Source organism: Pollachius pollachius (assembly GCF_949987615.1).
Source record: "Pollachius pollachius genome assembly, chromosome: 3".
NCBI classification, from domain to species: Eukaryota; Metazoa; Chordata; class Actinopteri; order Gadiformes; family Gadidae; genus Pollachius; species Pollachius pollachius.
Window position 1 is genome coordinate 11,350,278 of NC_136936.1, and position 20,289 is coordinate 11,370,566.

Consider the following 20,289-nt stretch of genomic DNA (forward strand, 5'->3'; position numbering starts at 1 on the left):
CCAACAACAAAAATAGCGAGTCATGAATCACTGACACAACAATAGTATCTTCCTCGCTCCTCTCAGACGTTTAATTATGGTTTCTTCTAAGCCGAAAACACCCGGCAAACCCGGTGGTCCCCCCACACACGGTTCAACATTTTGGTCCTTATCTATTGGAAGCCACCTTGTCTGCAAGAGCTTTCAATTTCCTGCTTCCTAGACCTGGGAATTGTAGTTTGGTAAAGTAAGTGTGGTAAAGAGGAGGAGGCAGATATAGAGGTGGTTCCATGGATTGTGTTGATCTCCACTGAAACCAGCCCCCAAATGGGCCTCTTTTGAGGTTGCTTAAAGGAACTCAAAGAACGGTGAGTGTATCCGCCCAGATGCCGATCTGTGTTGTTAACTGGATGTTCAGTCTGCCGGCGCGGTCGTAATCTTTTCATCATTATGCGCGCGGAGCAAAGTCCTCCATGGGGCGAATATGAACTTTACTTGACGGGAAGTTGATTATGTGTATGACCTCCTTTTTCTCCATTGATGCATACAGAGAACAGGACATTGATAAAGGGGAAAGATCCAAGTGTAGCATGACGTACTTAAACACCACTAAACTTTCTTCCTAGTTGTTGTTTCTTTTCTCTCACATCTTGTTTACCACAGCTATCCAAAAGGAATTACTGTATGACCAGACCCCCCCGGGCGTGCAGCTATGTTAGCTTAGACACAGACGATGACTCACACAGAAACACAAGACAATGAAACCCCCTGGGCTAGCCGTAGCATTGTTGCGTGTGGCGTCGTGCGCCCCCCTTAGCTCTTTAGGTTCACTCAACCCCCAACTCATCAAACAGCTTTTATGGGTCTCTGCGAGGCAGCTCTCCATCTGCAGTGTGTTTGTGCATGCCACGCTCAGCGGGCACTGGCAGCCAGCTCCATGCAGATGTGGCGCTAGCGGTGTAGTGCTAGGTTAGCCTGGTCTAGTACCTCTGCACCCCACATGTGCTGGATGTGTTCGAGTATGTATGTATGTGTGTGTGTGTGTGTGGCACCGCAACATTACTTTCACTCCCACCCAAGCACGCACACCTAGAGAACAGGTGGATACGCACAGCAGCTGAGGTCAGTCTAGAGGGCAAGATCGTGGGAGTAGGATGGTGGTTTGGGGGTTTGACTCCCAGATGAAAGGATCCCAATGTCTACAGTCTACCCGTCGGCTTCTTAGAGCAAGCTGCCCTCACCTCTACCTGCTCCTTTAAGACATGCATCTGAAGTTGAATAGAAGCCACTTTGGAATATATACACGATTATATATATAATCGTGTGCTAAATAACTGAATAGTAAGTAACTCAGGGGCCCCCAGGAGATGCACTGGGGTTATGTCTGGAGGTAGACTGAAAGCAGCAGAATCTAGCTAGCTCTCTTGGTCTGAACCCTCTGCCCGGAATGGGCAGAGGGAGAGAGGGCCCAGGGTCCAGGGTACGACCCCCTCCCCCCTGGACCCGAGTGCATGTCGTTCCCCCGGTGGTCCAGATCTCTGATGGAGGAGGAGGTTAGTTAGTTTCAGAGGTCAGCCTTAATAAGTAGCAGTCTGAGATGATCAAGGAGTATCACGTCAGCCTTCTGGAAGAGGTTCCGCTCACATGGTTCTGTCTGAACAGGTTAGCCTGAGGACTGTGAAGGAGTCACAGACCTTACTGTCGTGATCGCGTGGTGGAGGATCTGGATGGGACTGGGTGGTTCTGCTCATTATTGCTGCTGGTATTATTAGGATGTCTATTCATTCCGATATAGCAGTGGGGCTCTTTTCTTTTTAAAGCAAGGCTGTCAAGTCTTGGGGAAGATAAGATGAAGTGAGATGAGATGAGACACGATTTGAGAGTTAAGCACGGATGTTGAGCTGAGATGATTGAGATAAAATAAGAATAGTTGAGATAAGATAAGGTAAGATAAGATAATGGCTAAAAAATGCAGGGGATCATTGACTGGAACTCTGTGTTGACCATCAACCCTCTCATCAACCACTTTTCCTCTTCATGGCGATTGGATGATTAAAAGACACAAAAACATCTGAGGGAAATCCAGTAAAAGATTCCCACATGTATAACCATCACATCCTTCAGGAGATACACTTGAGGCCTGTTCATTTAAAGCACATGTCGATCCCTGCAGGCTACATCGCGGCTATAACAGACTTCAAGACAAGGTCCTCTATGCCTCTTGAGTCTTACCTTCACATCTCATTGGCTGCTTTTTATTATTTCATTGGAAATAACTGGTATCTAACCCACCACCTAACCACTTATTTTCTCTTTTGTTATTTTTTAATTGGCTGCACCAGCAGGGGAGTGGTGCACTACATGAACCGCTAGGTAGCCTGCTCCCTCCCATTTGACCTCTGGAAAACCAACAGGGTAATGCCGTAAGCCCCGGTCTTTCAGCTAAGTCTCCAGGGCTGCCTCTGTCGCGACAGAAGGCCGGGGAGGTTAAGCTCACACACACCAGTCCACTTTCGTTTTCTAAATTAATGTTTTTGACTTGTGTTTATTTTTCTTACACTGAAGTTAAACCTTGCTTCAAAGTGCTCCGTGTGATCCGAGGACAAGCTCTTTCTGGTGTGGTGAGGTGCTTCACACGTTCACAACCCTTTCAGGAATGAAACCCTCCATCAGGGTCAGGAGGGGGTTTCGCTGGAATGCCAAATGCTTTCCGCAGACCCCCTGCCAGCATCTACACTCCGGCGCCCTTTTTCTGAAAATGAATTTTTGGGGGAAAAGATTTCATCATCCATAACGACATTTTGATCACTGCAAATCAGCCAGTGTCGTGTTACCTCGGGGATTTTCAGTCTTAGAGCGCCACTTCGTGAAGGTTATCCCTCACCAGAGCGCTGTTAAAAACGTCCCCATTTATATTATTTATTTTCAGCGGGCTGCCGCTACAGCACCACTTAGCCAAAGAGCAGTGCAGCATTGCACATTCAATCGGTTACCCCTGTCGGTGTGAAGATTTAGTTTCATTCATGTTCCACTCAAGTATTTTTTCCCCCATTACTGTTAAACAATAACCGGTGCTCCACTGCCACACCAATACCTGCTGCTAAACGTGGCGCTTCATCGTGAGGTACAGACCACAGAAGGCCATATAGTAACAAGGCCACGCCATGCCTCCACACCACACAGATTAGCTACCCCCTCAAACACAAAGTGTCTCTCTTTTCATTGCACCTTGTCTGGGCCTTCAATAGTTTGATTCGTAACCACTTCCAGACGCCCCTGTCCAGATGAAAGACAGACGCTCCTGTTGAACCCAAACTCCAGAGAACCTACGGCTAGTATCAACCGAACAATGTGTTAGCGTAGGCGGATCAAAAACAGAAGGTCCCCACAAATGACCTAGGAATTGAACACACATATAAAGCCTATATACTTAGGCATATATATATATTGTTTAATATGACGCATATTTTATAAGTGGAGGTTTTGCAAGCCAACAAAAAAAAATACAACAGCTGAATGTCGAACCACATTAGTGGCCATAATAGGATTATTGAGAAGCTGTCCTATAGACTAGCTTTCTACCTCTAAGTATTACAGTGAAATAATGCGTTGTGTAATGCTATCACTTCTTTCTTGAGCCACTAATTAATTTCAAAATCGGTTTCTATAGCTAATAGTCCCAAACAATGAGGTCTGTCCAAAGTAATCAGATATCATATTGTAAAAGCATGTAGAGCCCTCTACTTCAACAATTTATGTTGCAAAACCTCTGCCTCTTCCTCAGAGAAAATATACCTATCCATGACTTAATGTTGATGGAAATTAACTGAGCTTCAGCAAATCAACAAATCCTATGACTCACAGGAAGAATGTTAACTTTTCACCAGAAAATTAAACAAGCAATATGGAAGACGGAAGTGTGTGTGTCTGCTTGTGCATGCATGTTTATGTCAACCTAGCCGTGCATCGGTGTGTAAGTGTGTTTGTGTGTGTACGTGTGTGTGAGTGTGTGTGTGTACATGCACTTTTACTCGTGGTGCAATGTTATCCCAGCCCATAATACTGCTCTCCCCGCTGTGTTCCCATGGCGATATGGGCCTGTATACGACCTAGCTCATGTCACCGTGTGATCGCTTACAGAGACAGGAAGCTGAAAAGTTCCAGTTAATGAAGCTCTGTTGATTTAGTGTAGTGTTTTATTGTATTTAATGACAGCGTGAAGCAACATCCAGACTGTGTTTCTTTCTCCCGTAGTGTTTTGTATGTCCAAGTTAAACAAGATATTAGGTTGGGACACAACGTGATTTGATCATTTAGAATCTGATTGGTGGAAGAGGAAGTAGATCAGGACTCAACTGCGCTATGATTGGCTAAAATGTAACACCAGCCGACACAGACTTGGTTTATTCTGGAACAGAAACGCAAAGGTGATTTCACTTGTGTTATTTTAGAAATAAGTTAACAAAACTTCTAAACTATATTTGATGGCCTCCTTTGTTTGGTGGTGAGCGCATGGTATGGTAAAATGTCCTTCCGATGTCGAAATATTATGAAACAGTCCATTTGGATGTTGAAGTTTTAATGTGAGGTTTAATTCCATTTTCTGCGAGTTTGAGAGGTTTGAATCCTCTGCAGTACTGGCACACGGCCTTGCAACTCAGAGCAGCGGAGAATGCATAATTGTCCCAGAACGGGTCAAAGAGCAAACGGTTCAGATGATTATCCTCAGATTTTCCTTGAATATCATCTATTATCGCTTCTCTTCCACGGAAGATTGTGGATCAGAGCTTTGGGTTACCATCCAAGTCCATTTACAGTTCAGATCTGGTAGCGTGCCCGGATGGGTGAGGACAATTATGAAATAAATCATTCTGATAAGAAAGTACAGTCGTTGATGATGTGTTTTGGCCGGCGTGGCTGAACATTATACTCTTAAGCGGAGGTAAGGCGAGGTCGCGCTGAGGTCACGGCCAGGCAGCGGTGAACAGACACTCACTGATCCTGACATGTATACAGCACTTGGCAGCGATGCGTTCCCTACACCGGCCGTGTGTTTAATGGACATCTGGACACACCGTCGACTTCACAGAGCTGGAATGGATTGTTCTTGTGGTTCCAATAAGAGGTTCTACTGAAGCATGCGTTTCTTAGGTCTTTTGATTAGAAATGATGGTTCTTCTTCTCCCAGTGGTATTACCTGTGGCTTCTTTAATCATCTGAGACTGTGGAAACTGAACGTGGTGTTACCTGGTTTTGGTTTGAAAAGTAATGCAATATGTTGTTATATAATCCCTCATTTGATACACTTTGAATTTGAAGATTATCTGGGTAAAGTAAGGGGAAACTATCATTGCTCTTTCGACTTGATGCAACCCTCCCTAAAAAACAACATCACGTCCACCACCATCATCACCATCACCACCTGAAATACCATCACCTCTTCACTATCATCACCACACCACCTGAAATACCATCACCTCCATCACTATCATCACCACCTCAACCACCATCACCTCCACCACCACCATCATCACTATCACCACCTCAACCACCATCACCGCTTCACCATCATCACCACACCACCTCAACCACCATCACCGCTTCACCATCATCACCACACCACCTCAACCACCATCACCGCTTCACTATCATCACCACACCACCTCAACCACCATCACCTCCATCACCACCTCAACCACTATCACCTCCACCACCACCTCCATCACCATCACCACCTCAACTACAATCACCGCTTCACTATCATCACAACACCACCTGAAATACCATCACCTCCACCACTATCATCACCATCACCACCTCAACCACCATCACCTCCACCACTGTCATCGCCATCACCTCAACAACTATATTCACCTCCAACATCACTACCACCACCCTATCCTCTGTTTGCATTTACTCCATAACTTGACAGTATATACTTAATGTATATATACTAAATGGTGAAGTTTCTTTATCCTCTCTCCCACTGCACATCCATTTTAAATTTATTTGAAGTTGAGTTATCAAAATGTATTTTCACACTTCTCGCACAAGCCTGGCATACGGCACAAGGATCATTAACATATTTTTGTATCTACTTAGTAACGACCGCAATCTTCCACACATGCTTGGCCTGACTCCTTCCTCCACCTCCGTCTTGGTACTGCTGGTGGTGCTGGGATCTGGTCAGGCTATGTTGTGGTGTAGAGGGGTAGATCTTACATCTCAAAGCCTGAGAAGCAGCTGGCTCCGCCGTGAGAAGAGATGTGGAAGCCCTCTACTCTGTTCGCCGTTCTTCTCTCAGGTTAGGCGGGTTTGAGGGGCCTGCAAGCTCCAGGACCAAAAGGGAAAACTTGTCTTCGGTCTCATCATCTCACCAGTGTTGAGCTTCCCTTCGCGTCTCCTGTTAATTTTAAAACCCATATTGTCCAATTTGCGGCCGTCTCTTTTGCTCTCGAAACATGTTTTTTCTCAGCTTATTCTCCTCAGATTGATGTGGAGGGAAGCACTCCCAGGGTTAATTGGTCCGTGGGAGGACAGTTGTTATTTCTCAGACACATCTTTTTGAGAAAAAAAGATGCAGACGGGCGCCGCAAATAAAAGTACTAATAAGTTTGAAGAGGCGGGGGCGGGCCTCAGTGGAAAGGTGTTGAACAAACAAGAGTTGAGTCACATTAAATGGGATTAAAATCCCCGGGTCTCACGCCCGGCTCCCCCACACACGGGGTAGATAAAGGGTGCCCGGGATCACTTCCTGTTCTGCAGTCTAGGGTAGTTCTCTCGGCCCATGTTGTAATTTTCCCTGGGGTCAACATAATCTCCTCTTCCTCTTTATCTCATTGCTTCGGTACTGAGTACACCCTGTTATGACCTGTCTAACATTAGAGGCATTCACAAAAACAACCAGTCCCCCACTCCGTTCAACACTGATAAAAGAGGCCCCAGTTCTGTGTTACAGCAAATTGGATCTCATAATGTTGATCTCAGGATTCTCTTGTCTGACATCTGTCTGGTTGTGTTGTCTGGTTTCATTGTCTGGTTGCGTTGTCTGATTTCATTGTCTCATTGCATTGTCTGGTTGCGTGGTCTTCTTGCGTGGTCGGCTTGCGTTGTCGGCTTGCGTTGTCTGGGGCTGTGTCACATTGTTGGTTGCCGGGTTGATGTTCTGCACTGTCGACTACAAACAGAATTTCCTCCGTGATCTCAAACACGTCTCACACCCTTTTTTTTCGTTTGCTCCACTTGGATCGCCAACGTCTGTGATGTGTAATTCATTATTTCCACAACATTTCATTGAGTTTTTGCGTGTGTAAGAGAGAGAGCCGTGTGCGTGTGTGCGTGTGTGTGTGTGCGTTTGTGTGAGAGAGCACTTGTGTGAAAGTGTTTGTGTGTGTGTGTGTGTGTGAGAGAGAGCTGTTGTGTGTGTGTTTGTGTGTTAAAGTGAGAAAACCCTTGTGTGTATGCGTGTGTAAGAGAGAGATCCCCTGTGTGTATGTGTGTGTGAGAGAGCGAGCATGTTTGAGTGTGTGTACGCCTGTGCCTGTGTGTGTGAGTGTGCGTAGGCTTGTGCCTGTGTAAACATCCATGCCATGGTAAAAGCATGCGCAAGTGGACTGATGTGGTTGATCGTATCCGTTGCAGGCTGGCCTATCCAGGCGCACTCAGCCGTTTGCTCCCTATTTAGATTGGCTCTTGATTGGCTGTTTAAACTCCAGATTTGTTTGACGGTACGTCCTACAATACCAGGAGCTTGATTAAAATGCACATTGACTGCTCTTGTTCTCCACCTCTGCTTTCCTGGCTCCGATGGTTTCAGACCAACCAGATCCAATTTTCGCCTCCTGCTGCGCCCAACTTAGCGGCCAGACTGGAAGCAAAGGGCGAATAGGGTCACTCCTTCATACATGCGTTGGCCTTGTCCTCAAAAATGTAGAAACAAGATGGAGGAAACCATAACGGTCAATCACGTCCAAAGGCTTAATCTGGTCTTTTGGGAAATTCTTTGTCTAAAAATAGAAAGCCACCGGGAACCCAGCCCAGCTTTTCTCCCTGCGGCTGGCATTTGCCCAGACCTCACAGAGCCAGGACCTGAACCAGAGAACCGGTCCCTAGACCTCACAGGACCAGGACCTGAACCAGAGAACCGGTCCCTAGACCTCACAGGACCAGGACCTGAACCAGAGAAATGGTCCCTAGACCTCACAGAGCCAGGACCTGAACCAGAGAACCAGGTCCCAGCCAGACCTCAAAGAACTGAACTGAACTCTGGAGCACCCAAAATCATCGAATTTAGAACACAACATGCACAATATGTAAAAGGAAAAACATATCCTAACGTCCAGCACTCGTTCACTTTTCTTCCTTTATTCCTTTAAGTGAATCTCAGATGGACAGACGCGTCCTGGTCTGGCAGGCTCCAGGAATCTGACCAGGGGGAACCACAAGGCAGTTATCTTTGGATTCTCCCAGCTTGTTTTACTAAGGAGCTGGCCCCAGCGTTCCCTTTTCCCATCGCCATCGATAAGAAAGCTCCCATCATGCCTCACTCACAAGTAGTGAGTGTAGAGAGAGCACTGCTGGCTGCTGCTTGCCATCTCCCTTTGAACCCCAGTGCAACAGTACCAAGTGCCAGTATAGCAGCTAATAGAAATCGAGAATTATGAATAAATAAGAAAAGCAAGCTGCTCAACGTTCTGTGTCATCACAGGCAGGTTGTTGAGATCTTCTCTCATTATTATTTGAACACGCTTGGCTGAGAACCGCCATTTTTGGAATAATAAATTGATTTGGAGTAAGTTACGGAATCAAACAAATGGGTCCATCTGTGTTGGCCAGCTCTACCCCATTGCAGAGTAATATGATTTTGACATATTACAGGCACACGAAAGGTGACTTTGATATATTGCAGATGTTTTAATTTGGGACCATGATTGCCCGTGCCGGGAGATGGGTTTTGTAGAATTGAGGGGAAATAGAAATGAAAGATCAATCAAATTGTATTCATAATGGAGAAAATTGCCCTCCAACATGATTCCACAGGGTAGCTAGTCGTCTAGCCAGGGAAGTCTGGTCCCATACAGAGAGATTTACAGCCTCTTCTCCACCCTTCTTGCTCGTCTTTGATTTTTATCCTTCCCATTGGCTTCTATTTACAGATACTAAACGTAGAGAGGTAAGGGGTTTCAGTTTTTAGTTGCAAGGTGAACTAGTGGCTGAAGGTTTGAGGTTTGGCTAGTTGTCCCGGGCTCATTGAAAGCCCCATCAGTTTTGAGCAGGGTGGGTCTCCCCTCCTACGGTATGACATCGATACGGGCCCATTACGCACCAAATGGAAATGGAGCGGTAATGGCAACCCCTGGCGATTTTCAAAATAGAATGATTGTTTCAATGGCGATGCTATTTATAGCGGCAGGCGATTTATGCAAATGTGATTATAGCAGCAGGTTTTCCTACGTTCGGCCGAATCAGCGTTGCACTTAACTTATACAACATTATCCCTGCCAGGCTCGACATATAGTTCCAGAAATAAGCTGTGTGCTATATTCCTGGCGCTGGTTGGCAGGCTGCATAATTGTAGACAATTGTAGCATATCCACTCTACTGAGCTTCACCGCGGCAGAGTGAACCATACTGGCCAGAACTACCCACTCGGCAGAAGGCTTTCGAAATACATTTAAATAATGAATGCATTATCAAATTCGTGAATGGGAATATTGTGTTTGAAACTGGCCTACATTATGTATGCGATTTTACTTCTTTTCTATATGCGGTGCGATAAAGTGAGTGTATACATTCTTAGCATGGGTGGGCCCAGTGGGAGTCTAACCTCTAACCCTAGCAGTGTTAATGACTAATTGAGCTGGACAGGACCATGGAGCATTGAAGCAAGGTCTTTTAGGAGTGGTGAACTTCAACTGAACCTTTTCCCAAACGCCTTCTTCTTTGACCTCCCAGGGAGAATCATCAAGGTCTCCGTTTCGATCCCCAATTTAGGTAATTTCTTCAGCAAGATATCCATAACCCCTACCTGCTCCACAATGACACGTTCTGTCTCTAAAACAAAACAAGATATTCTGTTTATATCGCTTCGGTGTCTGCAAAGTAGTAAATAATAGTAAAGAAATAGTAAATAATAGTCATCTATCAGAACAATGTGTTCCTTCTCTACTCATAGAGTTGAACCGTTCTCCCCCCTCCCCCAACCCATCCCCCTCCACCACGAAGGAAATATAACTCTAGACTCTCTTAACTTTGGCCTCACTTTTCATTTCTACCACACTTTTTTTCAAACAGCACCAAAGTTAGACAAATACTGGTTTGTCGGAAACCACCACAACCTATTTTTCTTCAAAGTATCGAACGTGACAAGAAATATGTTTCTTTTTTTACTTTAACTTCCTGTGTCCCCTGGAAGAAATATTATTTTCATGTCCTTTAAAAAAAAAGAACCACCCTTTTCATGTGGATGTCTGTAGTTTGACAAAAAAAAAGATAAATTGCTGAAATATTCAACGGCTCTCGTGAAGGATTCCCGCCACCAGAGAGGAAATACCTCACTTATTGATCTGCGGGGAATTGAAAAACCGTTGAGCGGTTTCGGAGACACTCTTCTCTCTCTGCTGTTATTTTATAACAAGCAGCCGCAGGAGCTCACAAAACAACCTTCCCCTCCACTACCCCCACACCTGTGTAGACACTACATCGCTCTCCTCTCTCCCTGACACCGAGAGGACATACAGTCAGCACATTCCCACCCCAACTGTAGCTCAAACCAACGGCAGAAAAAAGACGAAGAAGAAAAAAAAAGAAGAATGAAAACGTCGTTGTAGAAAAAGCAGTATCCAGCAGTACCGTGCTTATTAATAACTTGTCCCCTCGTGGTGAAGGGGGTAAAAATAAGTCTCAAACCCTAACGGGGGCATCGCGCCGTAGGGACGGCATGCGTTGCTCCCGGTTGTCCCCCCCGGTGCTCGTGAGGTTTATTATTTTTCTTGTCTTGGCGCGTGTATCTGCCAGCTCCCTGGCTCCCTCCCCCATGACTCCCTCATACTTCTCTCCCAGCTTCTTTAAAAGGGTGGTGGGGAGAAACCTGCCCCCCCGCCCCCCCCCCAAACCTCTCCTCCTCCCGTCAAGCATCTGCTCTCGGCCCCGTGAAGACGTGAAGGGCCCCCAAGACGTGAAGGCCCCGAGTCGGCAGCCAAATCCACATCACCTCCCAATGAATGATTTCCATATACACACACACTCACAGCGATGCCATCTTTAAAAATAGCCTGCCTTTGATAAGCCTGGTTTGGTGTGTTGTTCTTGGCCCGGCTCCTGATGACTTACTCTGCTGTTTATGCTGGAGGGGGGAACCTCCTCCTGCACCAGGAGGTGGGAACCTAGAAAGAGGAGCAGCCCTTCTTTCCAACCCCCCACCCTCCCCCCCCCCCCACCTCAGAAAAACAAAAAAAAATCTGGTTCTCCTGCAAAGGGACTCTGTACGTCGGACAGTGCTGGTAATCAACCGGTGATGCCTTTACCATGTGCAATCGCCTGGCGATATGTGAACTGCAGCCAACACTTGCTAACAATTATCCCTGCGTGGTACCCAGGGGCCCGTTCTGATTGGCCTGTTTGCTTTGGTGGCGTCCTGGGACCTCCCCCAGTGATTGAGTCTTCTGCTGCCAGCGCTGGCTAACCTCGGCATGGCGAGGCCTGGCGACGGAGGAGCCTGTGGTGTGTGTGTGCAGCCCTAATGGAAGCGGACCACCCGCGCGGAGACGGGGAGCCGTGAGGCAAGGATGTGCTGCCCCTGAGTCGTACTGTGTGGCGTTACCGCCAGCGTGTGATAGGACAATGTAATACCAGTAGGGTGGTAGGAAGTCTTTGGTTGAAACTCTTCTGGTTCTTTTTCCCCACGACACACTGCTTTCCCATGAGATCCTTCCCCTGAGATTTGCCGCAAGGAAACCTTTGCCAGAGCGTAGCCATCTCTTTACTGTGAGCTTCACACAGCTACCCTCAACTGTATTTAAAGACTTAACCGTCCCGAAAAGATACCGTAAGGATCATCCTTAACTTTGTAGCGGTGTAGCACCTACACCGAACCATTCGTGTTGCGTCAGGGGATGAGGGGAAATCAGGTTGTAGGGCTAGTTAGCACCGCGGCCAGTGAAGCACAGTGATGAAACTCTTTCCTAATGAGGTTTTGAGTTCACTTTGAGTACACTGCTCATCTGTGGAAGGCACGCATCCACATCCATATCTGCTCCCTGTTTTCAACACGCTGTGAGCACCTTGTGTTTGGTCTTCATCCTCCCCCCCTGCCTCCCTCTTTCCCTTCTTCTCTCACCCTCTGCTCTTCCCTCTTTCCCAGCCTAGCGGCTCTCACTGCCAAAGGGCCCGTTTGGCTCCTCGCTCCCCTTCATATAAACATCAACGAATGCTTCCAAAGATGCTTTTAGTAAGCACCTGGTGCCTTGTTCTGGCCTAGAAGCCCTCTCCACTCAGATGTCCCTTCTAACCCAGTTCAGATTTTATCTCCCCGTCTTGCAGAAAATCTCCCCCATAATTTCCCTGGTCGCTAAAAGCTCTGCCCCCGGATTGTTTTACTTCCTGCTTTTAGCCTAAATCTTACCCAAATTATCGGTTTGTATCATTCAATATCATTTCACCATGGCAACCAGGGATAAATATACAAAAAGTCAAATGGAGGATTTGGGGGAGATTAATTGCGTTGAATAAAGCGCTTGCTTGTGAAATTGTTATTTCACGACTTTACCCTCCTCTCAATCTCTTGATGGCCGCAAAGAAAGTGGAATAGGCAGCACAAATAAATGCTTTATAGGGAAGTGAATGCGGCAGTTTGTAGGATGATCGGAGGGATGTCTTATTTAACCGTGGAACGTTTTAGACGAAGCAAGGAAATCTCTGAAATACACCGGTTCGAGTTCAAATTCATTGATTTCTGTTTTATTCATGAGTTTCTAAGGAGTAACGAGAAACTGCATTGAGGCCAGAGATGACAAAGGTTTTCAATGGGAGTTCAATAAGGTGGCATCTCATGAGACCTTGTATATGTCACTCATGAACACCTTCTACCTCGTTGTCTCACCATAGGTAGTGCTGTTGCTTCAGTATTGTGATACTTTAAACTACAGAGCAGTAACGTAACTAAAGCCGAAGAGATCCAGAATTATACTGGTATCTGGTTATCGGTCCAAATAGATAATTTAATGGATGGGCAATGTATATAATCAGTTGTGTCAAACAATTTCAAACCATCAGATTAAATGAATACACACATGAACATTTGCATTTAATGTTAGCATAAGCTTCAATATTTTGCTCATTGTTCAACGAAGAAATTATCATTCTGGATTACAGAGAATCTTGTGTACGTCCCGGTTTAACCAATTGCCTTTCTCCCTCCTGCAGGTGACGGCATCAGACGCCGACGGAGGTTCCTTCGGCTCCATCAGCTACTCCCTGGGCTCCGGCCTCAACAGCGCTCCCCCCTCCCAGTTCTCCGTCAACAAGGAGACGGGGGAGATCTGCACCTCCCAGGCCCTGGACCGGGAGCACGGACAGAGCAGCTACGACTTCACCGTCAATGCTGTGGACGGGGTAAGACGCGGGGATATGGCCGCCATAAAGCATCCGCCTCATTACAATTGTCAGTTTTAAGAGAATAATAATAATAATAATAGTAATAATAATATAATAAATTTGATTTATATTGCGCCTTTCAAGACTAAAGGATGCTTTACAATTTGGACCGGGACATAGAAAACATAACAACTAGATCAAAAATAAAACATGGAGACGAGCAGACAAACAAGAAGGGGGGGGGGGGGGGGGGATTGTCACAGGCAGTAGGCAAGTTTGAAGAGGTGGGTTTTGCAGAGAGTTTTGAAGGTTGCCAGAGATGAGGTCTCTTCATCCAGGTTTTTTTTAATGTATTCAGTTTTGCAGTCTTGGAACAACCAAATTATTTTTGATCTTATTTCTATTGATAATTCGTTATCAGCCTTGATCAAAGTTAAGATCAAATGACATTTACTGCGGTTCTGTTCAGCATCCCCCCATAGGTTTCCCTCGGTGTTTTGCTATGCCGGTGATTCTTTGTGGTTCTGTGTCATTGATTCTGAATGTTCTGACAGAAGTGATCAATTATCCGTGACATAATTTATAACATGAAAATTACCCATCCCTTCAGGCCATTCTCCTGCCGCCTCTAGCGGAAAAGTGAGCATGATGATGATGATATATGACACCCCACTACTATTTCCATACCGCCATCATAAATAGACCGGGAAACAAAGTAGGAAGGACATAAACTGTTAGAAACTGTTAGACGTAAACTGTTCGGTTCGAACTACAATGTCCGCAGCCTAACCTGTAGGCATCCTAGAGCAAGCTACCCTAAACCCTAAAGGCCCCCACATTGTGGAAAAGCGTCTGCTAAATGATTAAATATATAAAAAAGTCAATATAAGTACAGTGGAGTCTCCGGGGGAGCCTTTAACCGCGGCGAAGTGGCAGCCAACAGCGTGACAAGGCTTTCATTCGAGCCGCCAAATTAAAAAAGATGGTTGAACGATTCCTGATGGCGAGAACTACTTCCTGTATAGAAGCATCCCGCGCCTTCCTGGCCAAATCATACAACACACTAAAGAGAAAAAGAGGGGATTACGAGGGCCATGTTAAAGTCATCAGATTTAGAAAATGCCTTGCCGGTCAAGCCGTAATATTTAACAAGTTGGGCTGCCGCCTCCCCCTCTCTTTTGTCACACCTGGAGCAAATAAAACGCCTGCTCTGTATTTTCTCTTCAAGTTAAAGAGTCTATGAAACAGACCATGGTGGAGGGGGTTTGTGTGTGTGTGTGTGTGTTTGTGTGTTTGTGTGTGTCTGAGTGTGGTTATGTGTGTGTGTCCATGACAGGCCTTCTCACCCCTTCTCATCCCCTGACATAGTGCCGTTACTTAAGGGAAACTATTAATCTGTATCCTTCCCCTAAACCTGCTGGGACTGTATTTTTAGAGGCCCCCGTCATAGGCGCTGCGTTAACAGGGTCACCGCTGGTTTATGTGTGCGCCCGTTAATGTCCTCGGAGCGGCGCTTTCAGGTGCGTTTGTGGCCTCTTGGGCTGTGATTTAGTGCGCCGGTTAAAAAACATAACAAAAGAGCTTTGTGTTCTGTGTTGCCCCTCCTCAGGGGGGCTTGAGCTCGGTGGTGTATGTGAAAGTGGATCTGGTGGACATCAACGACAACTGGCCCACCTTCTACCCTTTGAGCTACGCCGTCAGTTTGAGTACCCAGAGTGCACCTGGGACCTCGGTGGTCAGGGTGATGGCCTACGACCCCGACACCGGAGAGAACGGCCGAGTGACGTACCGCACAGCACCGGGAGGGGCCTCGCCTTACTTCACCCTCAACAAGGACACCGGTTGGTTCAACCATATGTTTTTCCTCCCGCTCTTTTTTCAAAGCATCCAATCAATAGTCTAGGATCATTCCACCCTGATTACAACTGCATACAATGTGGTAAGGATTGGTTGCAAAGGCCTAGGGTTGCAAAGACAATGGATTTCTATGAGATATTTATGACAAAACTCCAAACTCAAACCCAAACTCAAAGTCCCTCCTTGAGAATTGCACCAATCAGCATCTATCTTGTTATGTTGCATCAACTACAGCACTTATCTACTGACATAAATCATGGCCACTGGCATGCCTACAGACCCATAATTGACTAAATGATGATAACGGCCCTTGATGATAATGGCCTCTGTCATAAAGGCTTATTATGTACAAGTTATTAAACCGTGTTTGACTATTACGTTTTAGATCTAGATAAAGTCAATTAACCTCTGCTGTTGATATCGCAGGCGTGATCTCCCTGTCCCGATCGCTCCACGGCAAGGCCAACTCGGTCATCACCATGGCGATCTCGGCGCAAGATGGCGGCGGACTGGTCGCCCCCGTCAACGCGCGGGTTAACATCAGTGTGGTGGCAGGCGTGGTTGCGCCCCCTGTCTTCCAGCAGAGTCAGTACCACTTCACCGTGTCCGAAGACTCAATGCGCGGCGTGCTGGTTGGCGTCGTTCAGGCCAGCGTTAAAATAGGTGGGTGGACTTTAAATTTTCACACGCACCGACCCACACACACACATGGGTACATGCTCAAACACACACACCCACCCACACACAAAGTTATACAAAACATTAATGGTTACACACTTATACTAACAGCAACTGTGTCAGAGTGATGTAATGATATAGTGATTTAGTAGGCTATAGCGACTCACTGACCTGCTCCCCAAGACATTTGAAAATGCAGAATAGCCCACGCTGACTATAGTCAACCATTAGAAATTTGCCTATCTATCAGAAATTTGCATGCCAACCGACTGCGGTTCATTTTTAGGATACAAACCTACGGTTTCCGGAAGAACATAATTTATGAACCATCAAAGAGTCTATTAATGTTTTGGTGAAGGATGTTCTCTTTGCTGCCATCACAGCTGGACCAACAATGTTTTTCAAGATCAAAATTATGTTCATGAGTTACTGATCTGTACCATGTATATAGTTATGTATATAGTGAACTCTGAATGATTTCCTCCAGACAGCTTTTGGATGCAAAAGCATGAATTCCATCAGTTTTGAGGAGAGTCAGTAGCTTCTAGGGGTGTGCCATATTAGCATGTTCATAGATCCTGGCATCCAAAAGAAGAGCAAGGATGAGGAGTTACATATAAGCCTTTTAGGAAAACTTCACTATTAATTTAATTGAACAGAGATTATTTTTAAGGATTTCAACCAATTAACCAGACTTTAACATACTCACATAAAACCCTTTACTTACTCATACTTACATAATACTAACTTACATTCATACTTTGCAATTTAAGTACACACATATTTTCATACTGAATATGCAATATGCTTAATATTAACATGTGCACCCTTATAGTAACGACTTGTGTGTTCAACAAACCATTTTATGTTAAGTTGAAGCGCAGCTATAAACTTCTAACCCTTTATCATACTCAAAGTACAAAGCGACTTTGCAAACCTACTCATACAGGAGAACCCCGAGGCTGGGAGTGATCTGATTACGGATTCTATCAGTAACCTGATCACATATTCTACACCAAGAGCATGTCATCCTGGCACCTCACAGTTGGCTGCTACTTAGATCTGTAAAACCACATCAATCCTCCAGTCCTTGTTCAAGTGGTATATGGAAATCATTTACAGATTTATCTACTTGGCAACACTCCAAATCAGCTTCAAAGGGGTGAAAAGGACATTCAAATAAAGTTGGCATTTGGTTTAGTACCTAGCAGGCTGTCTCAAACCACCCCTGTGGTTTCCGTCTCTCAGCAGGTTCCCCAAAGGACATCCTGTACACCATTAGTTCCGGGGACCCTACCGGTTACTTTTCCGTGGACCCCGACACTGGGGCTCTCCGGACCAGCCTGCCGCTGGACCACGAAGCCCAGCCCGTCCTGGACCTGGAGCTCCAGGCCTGCAGCGGCAGCCCTCCCGCCTACGGCCAGACCCGCGTCCGCATCACATTGGCCGACGTCAACGACAACGCCCCTCTCTTCCTGCCCTCCTCCTCCGAGTCGCTCCTACTCCCGGAGCAGACGGAGATGGGCGTGGTGGTGTACCGCGTCCAGGCCGACGACGCCGACTCCGGCGTCAACGGACAGCTGACCTTTGAACTCGACCTGTCCACCCCCGGTGGCGGCGTCCAGAGGATGTTCAGCATCGACCGCGGCAGTGGCGAGATCCGGCTGGTGGGGAGCCTCTCGTACGAGAGCGCACCCCGCTTCGACCTGCGGGTGACGGCCCGCGACGGCGGCGTGCCCCAGCGGAGCTCCGTGCTCACGCTGGTGGTGCACGTGCAGGCGGAGAACGCCCAGGGCCCCGTGTTCGACACCGTCAGCTACCGCGTGGAGCTGAAAGAGGGCACGCCGCTCAACACGCGCTTCCTGCAGGTGCGCGCCCTCAACCGGGAAACCCCCGCCAACGCCGGCCCCTCCCCGGCCGGCGACCCGGTCTACCACCTCCGACCGGACGGCGACGCGGCCGGCTTCGGCGTGGCGCCGGACAGCGGCTGGCTGTTTGTGCGGAGCTCCCTGGACCGCGAGGCCAAGGACATGTACCTCCTGACGGTGCTCGCCAGCGCCGGGCAGGGGCAGCTGAAGAAGACGGGCAGCGCCACCGTGCGCGTGTCGGTGACGGACGAGAACGACAACGCGCCGCGGCTGACGCAGGAGCGCGTGTTCCTGGCGGTGAAGGAGAACCTGCCGGCGGGGACGGGCTTCGGCCGCGTGGCCGCCACCGACCGGGACAGCGGCCACAACGCGCGGCTCACCTACCGCTTCCTGCACGTCGACCGCCACTTCCAGATCAACCCCCAGACAGGTGGGCGCATGGCCGGCCGGGCGGGTAGCTTGCTGACGGAGGTCCCTTAGGGGAGGACAAGGTCGCAGGGGTTCAATTAAGCCACTTAAGCTGATGATTGGCTTAGCCCAGGTGGGGATGTTCACTTATTTTTGTGTGACGGCACAATTACCTAGGGTAGAGTAGAGAGCTCTTTATTAACCCCACAGTCGCAATAGCCTGCATATATTGCAACAGGCAGCACAAAAATACACTAACATTTAGAAATACATAATACACGCATGAAGTTAGAACCGAATAACGGAATAATGTAAAGGAAATTGAAATGATACTTGACTATGTGATATTGGCTCATTCGCTCATTCAGAAATGTATTTCTGACGTTTGCAGCGATTATGAGGAACACATCTGACCCTGAATCAACGTACTTAAAATATACTGTAGGCACTCGACCGAACTGGGTGTTGACAAGGCAGCATAATTCAACTTGAGGTGTAATGGCCTATCGCGCACTTCAAATTAAAAGCGTTTTTTTTTGCTAATATTCCATTAGCCTCTCCAAGCCATTATTTAGTGAGTACACTAAATCAAATTCACAAAGGAAAAAATGTCCTAGTGGATTTAATGTGTTTTTCTCGGGTTGTTAAGTGCTGTGGCAGAGGCAGGTGAGGCCAGGTTTCAGACAGATCTCAGGTGTGATGTAGATATGATATGATATGATGTTAGTGAGTCCATGTCAGTCCCTTAACTGTTAACCTGTCCAAATTTCCTAGACCCCATTCAAATGGATTTGTTTATAAGACGAAGAACAGTAGAACCTTGAGGTGCTACAGTGCTTATATTGTGATGCCGTCCGGGTTTAAGGAGAGCCATTGCATAGTGTGTTAGTACTCAATGTTAATGAATCCTACACTGAGCTGCATCCCCATGCGACCAGGTCCCCTCATGTTGCCATAGTAACACGCGCAGCCACATGAGTGTCTGAGATGTCTGTGACCTCTTTGTTCAGCCACAAACCGTTTGTTTCCGTTTCCCAGTCCTAGTCACAAAAGGCCCATTAGCTAATCAGTAATCAGGACATGCATTCAGGGTAGTGAATGATGCCCTCTTCCATTGTGAATGAGATGATGGAGGAGATGTGAGCCGAGCTGGGATTGGTTGGCTGTTTCACACACAGGCACTGGTGCATAATCAGCTGTCAAAACAACCCAGTGTGTATTTGCATGCATGTGAATTTGTGTGTGTGTGTGTGTGTGTGTGTGTGTGTGTGTTTGTGGGTTTGTGTATGGGTGAGAATGATCAAAGCATTCTGAGTCTTTAATCTCTCATTAATATTCAGGTGCTTTTGAGACTTCCTGTGGGGCCTCCTCATCCTCAGATCCTCTTCCTCCTCGTATCCCTACTCTTCTTCATCTTGCCCCAACATCTTCCTCCTCCGCTTCTTCAAACCAATTACCCTCCTACTTTCCATCTCCCCGTCACCACCACATCCTCCTCCTCCTCCTCCTCCCCCTCCTCTCCTCCTCTTCTCCTCCTCCTCCTCCTCCTCCTCCTCCTTTTCCTCCTCCTCTAAAACCTCTTCCTCCTCCTCTACCTCCTTCTCCTTCTCACCCTCCTCCTCTTCCTCCTCCTCCTCCTCCTCTCACCCTCCTCTGACTCTCCTCTCCTCCTCCACCCCCCCTCCAGGGGAGATCAGCACCAGGGAGGCCCTGGACCGGGAGCACCAGTCCAGCCACCAGCTGCTGCTGCTGGTGCAGGACGGAGGATCCCCCCCTCGGAGCTCCACCGGCACGGCCTTCATCACCGTCCAGGACGACAACGACAACGCCCCCACCTTCAGCCCCCACACGCCCGGGAAGAGCCTCAGCATGCAGGTCAGGATGAACCTGATACGTAACCCCGTGG

General features: G+C 47.3%; 1 protein-coding gene across 1 annotated transcript in view; it reads left to right on the forward strand.

The window, feature by feature from the left end:
* The window catches only part of LOC307073553 (protocadherin-16-like), a gene marked incomplete at its 5' end in the record, with an annotated part of 91,821 nt that overhangs the window by 49,549 nt on the left and 21,983 nt on the right, over positions 1-20,289 (forward strand). Inside the window, 5 exons of the mRNA XM_079733434.1 lie at positions 13,402-13,590; positions 15,182-15,413; positions 15,856-16,092; positions 17,359-18,405; positions 20,071-20,258. Of these exons, the coding sequence (XP_079589560.1) occupies positions 13,402-13,590; positions 15,182-15,413; positions 15,856-16,092; positions 17,359-18,405; positions 20,071-20,258 (1,893 nt within the window). The remainder of the gene's footprint in view (positions 1-13,401; positions 13,591-15,181; positions 15,414-15,855; positions 16,093-17,358; positions 18,406-20,070; positions 20,259-20,289) is intronic.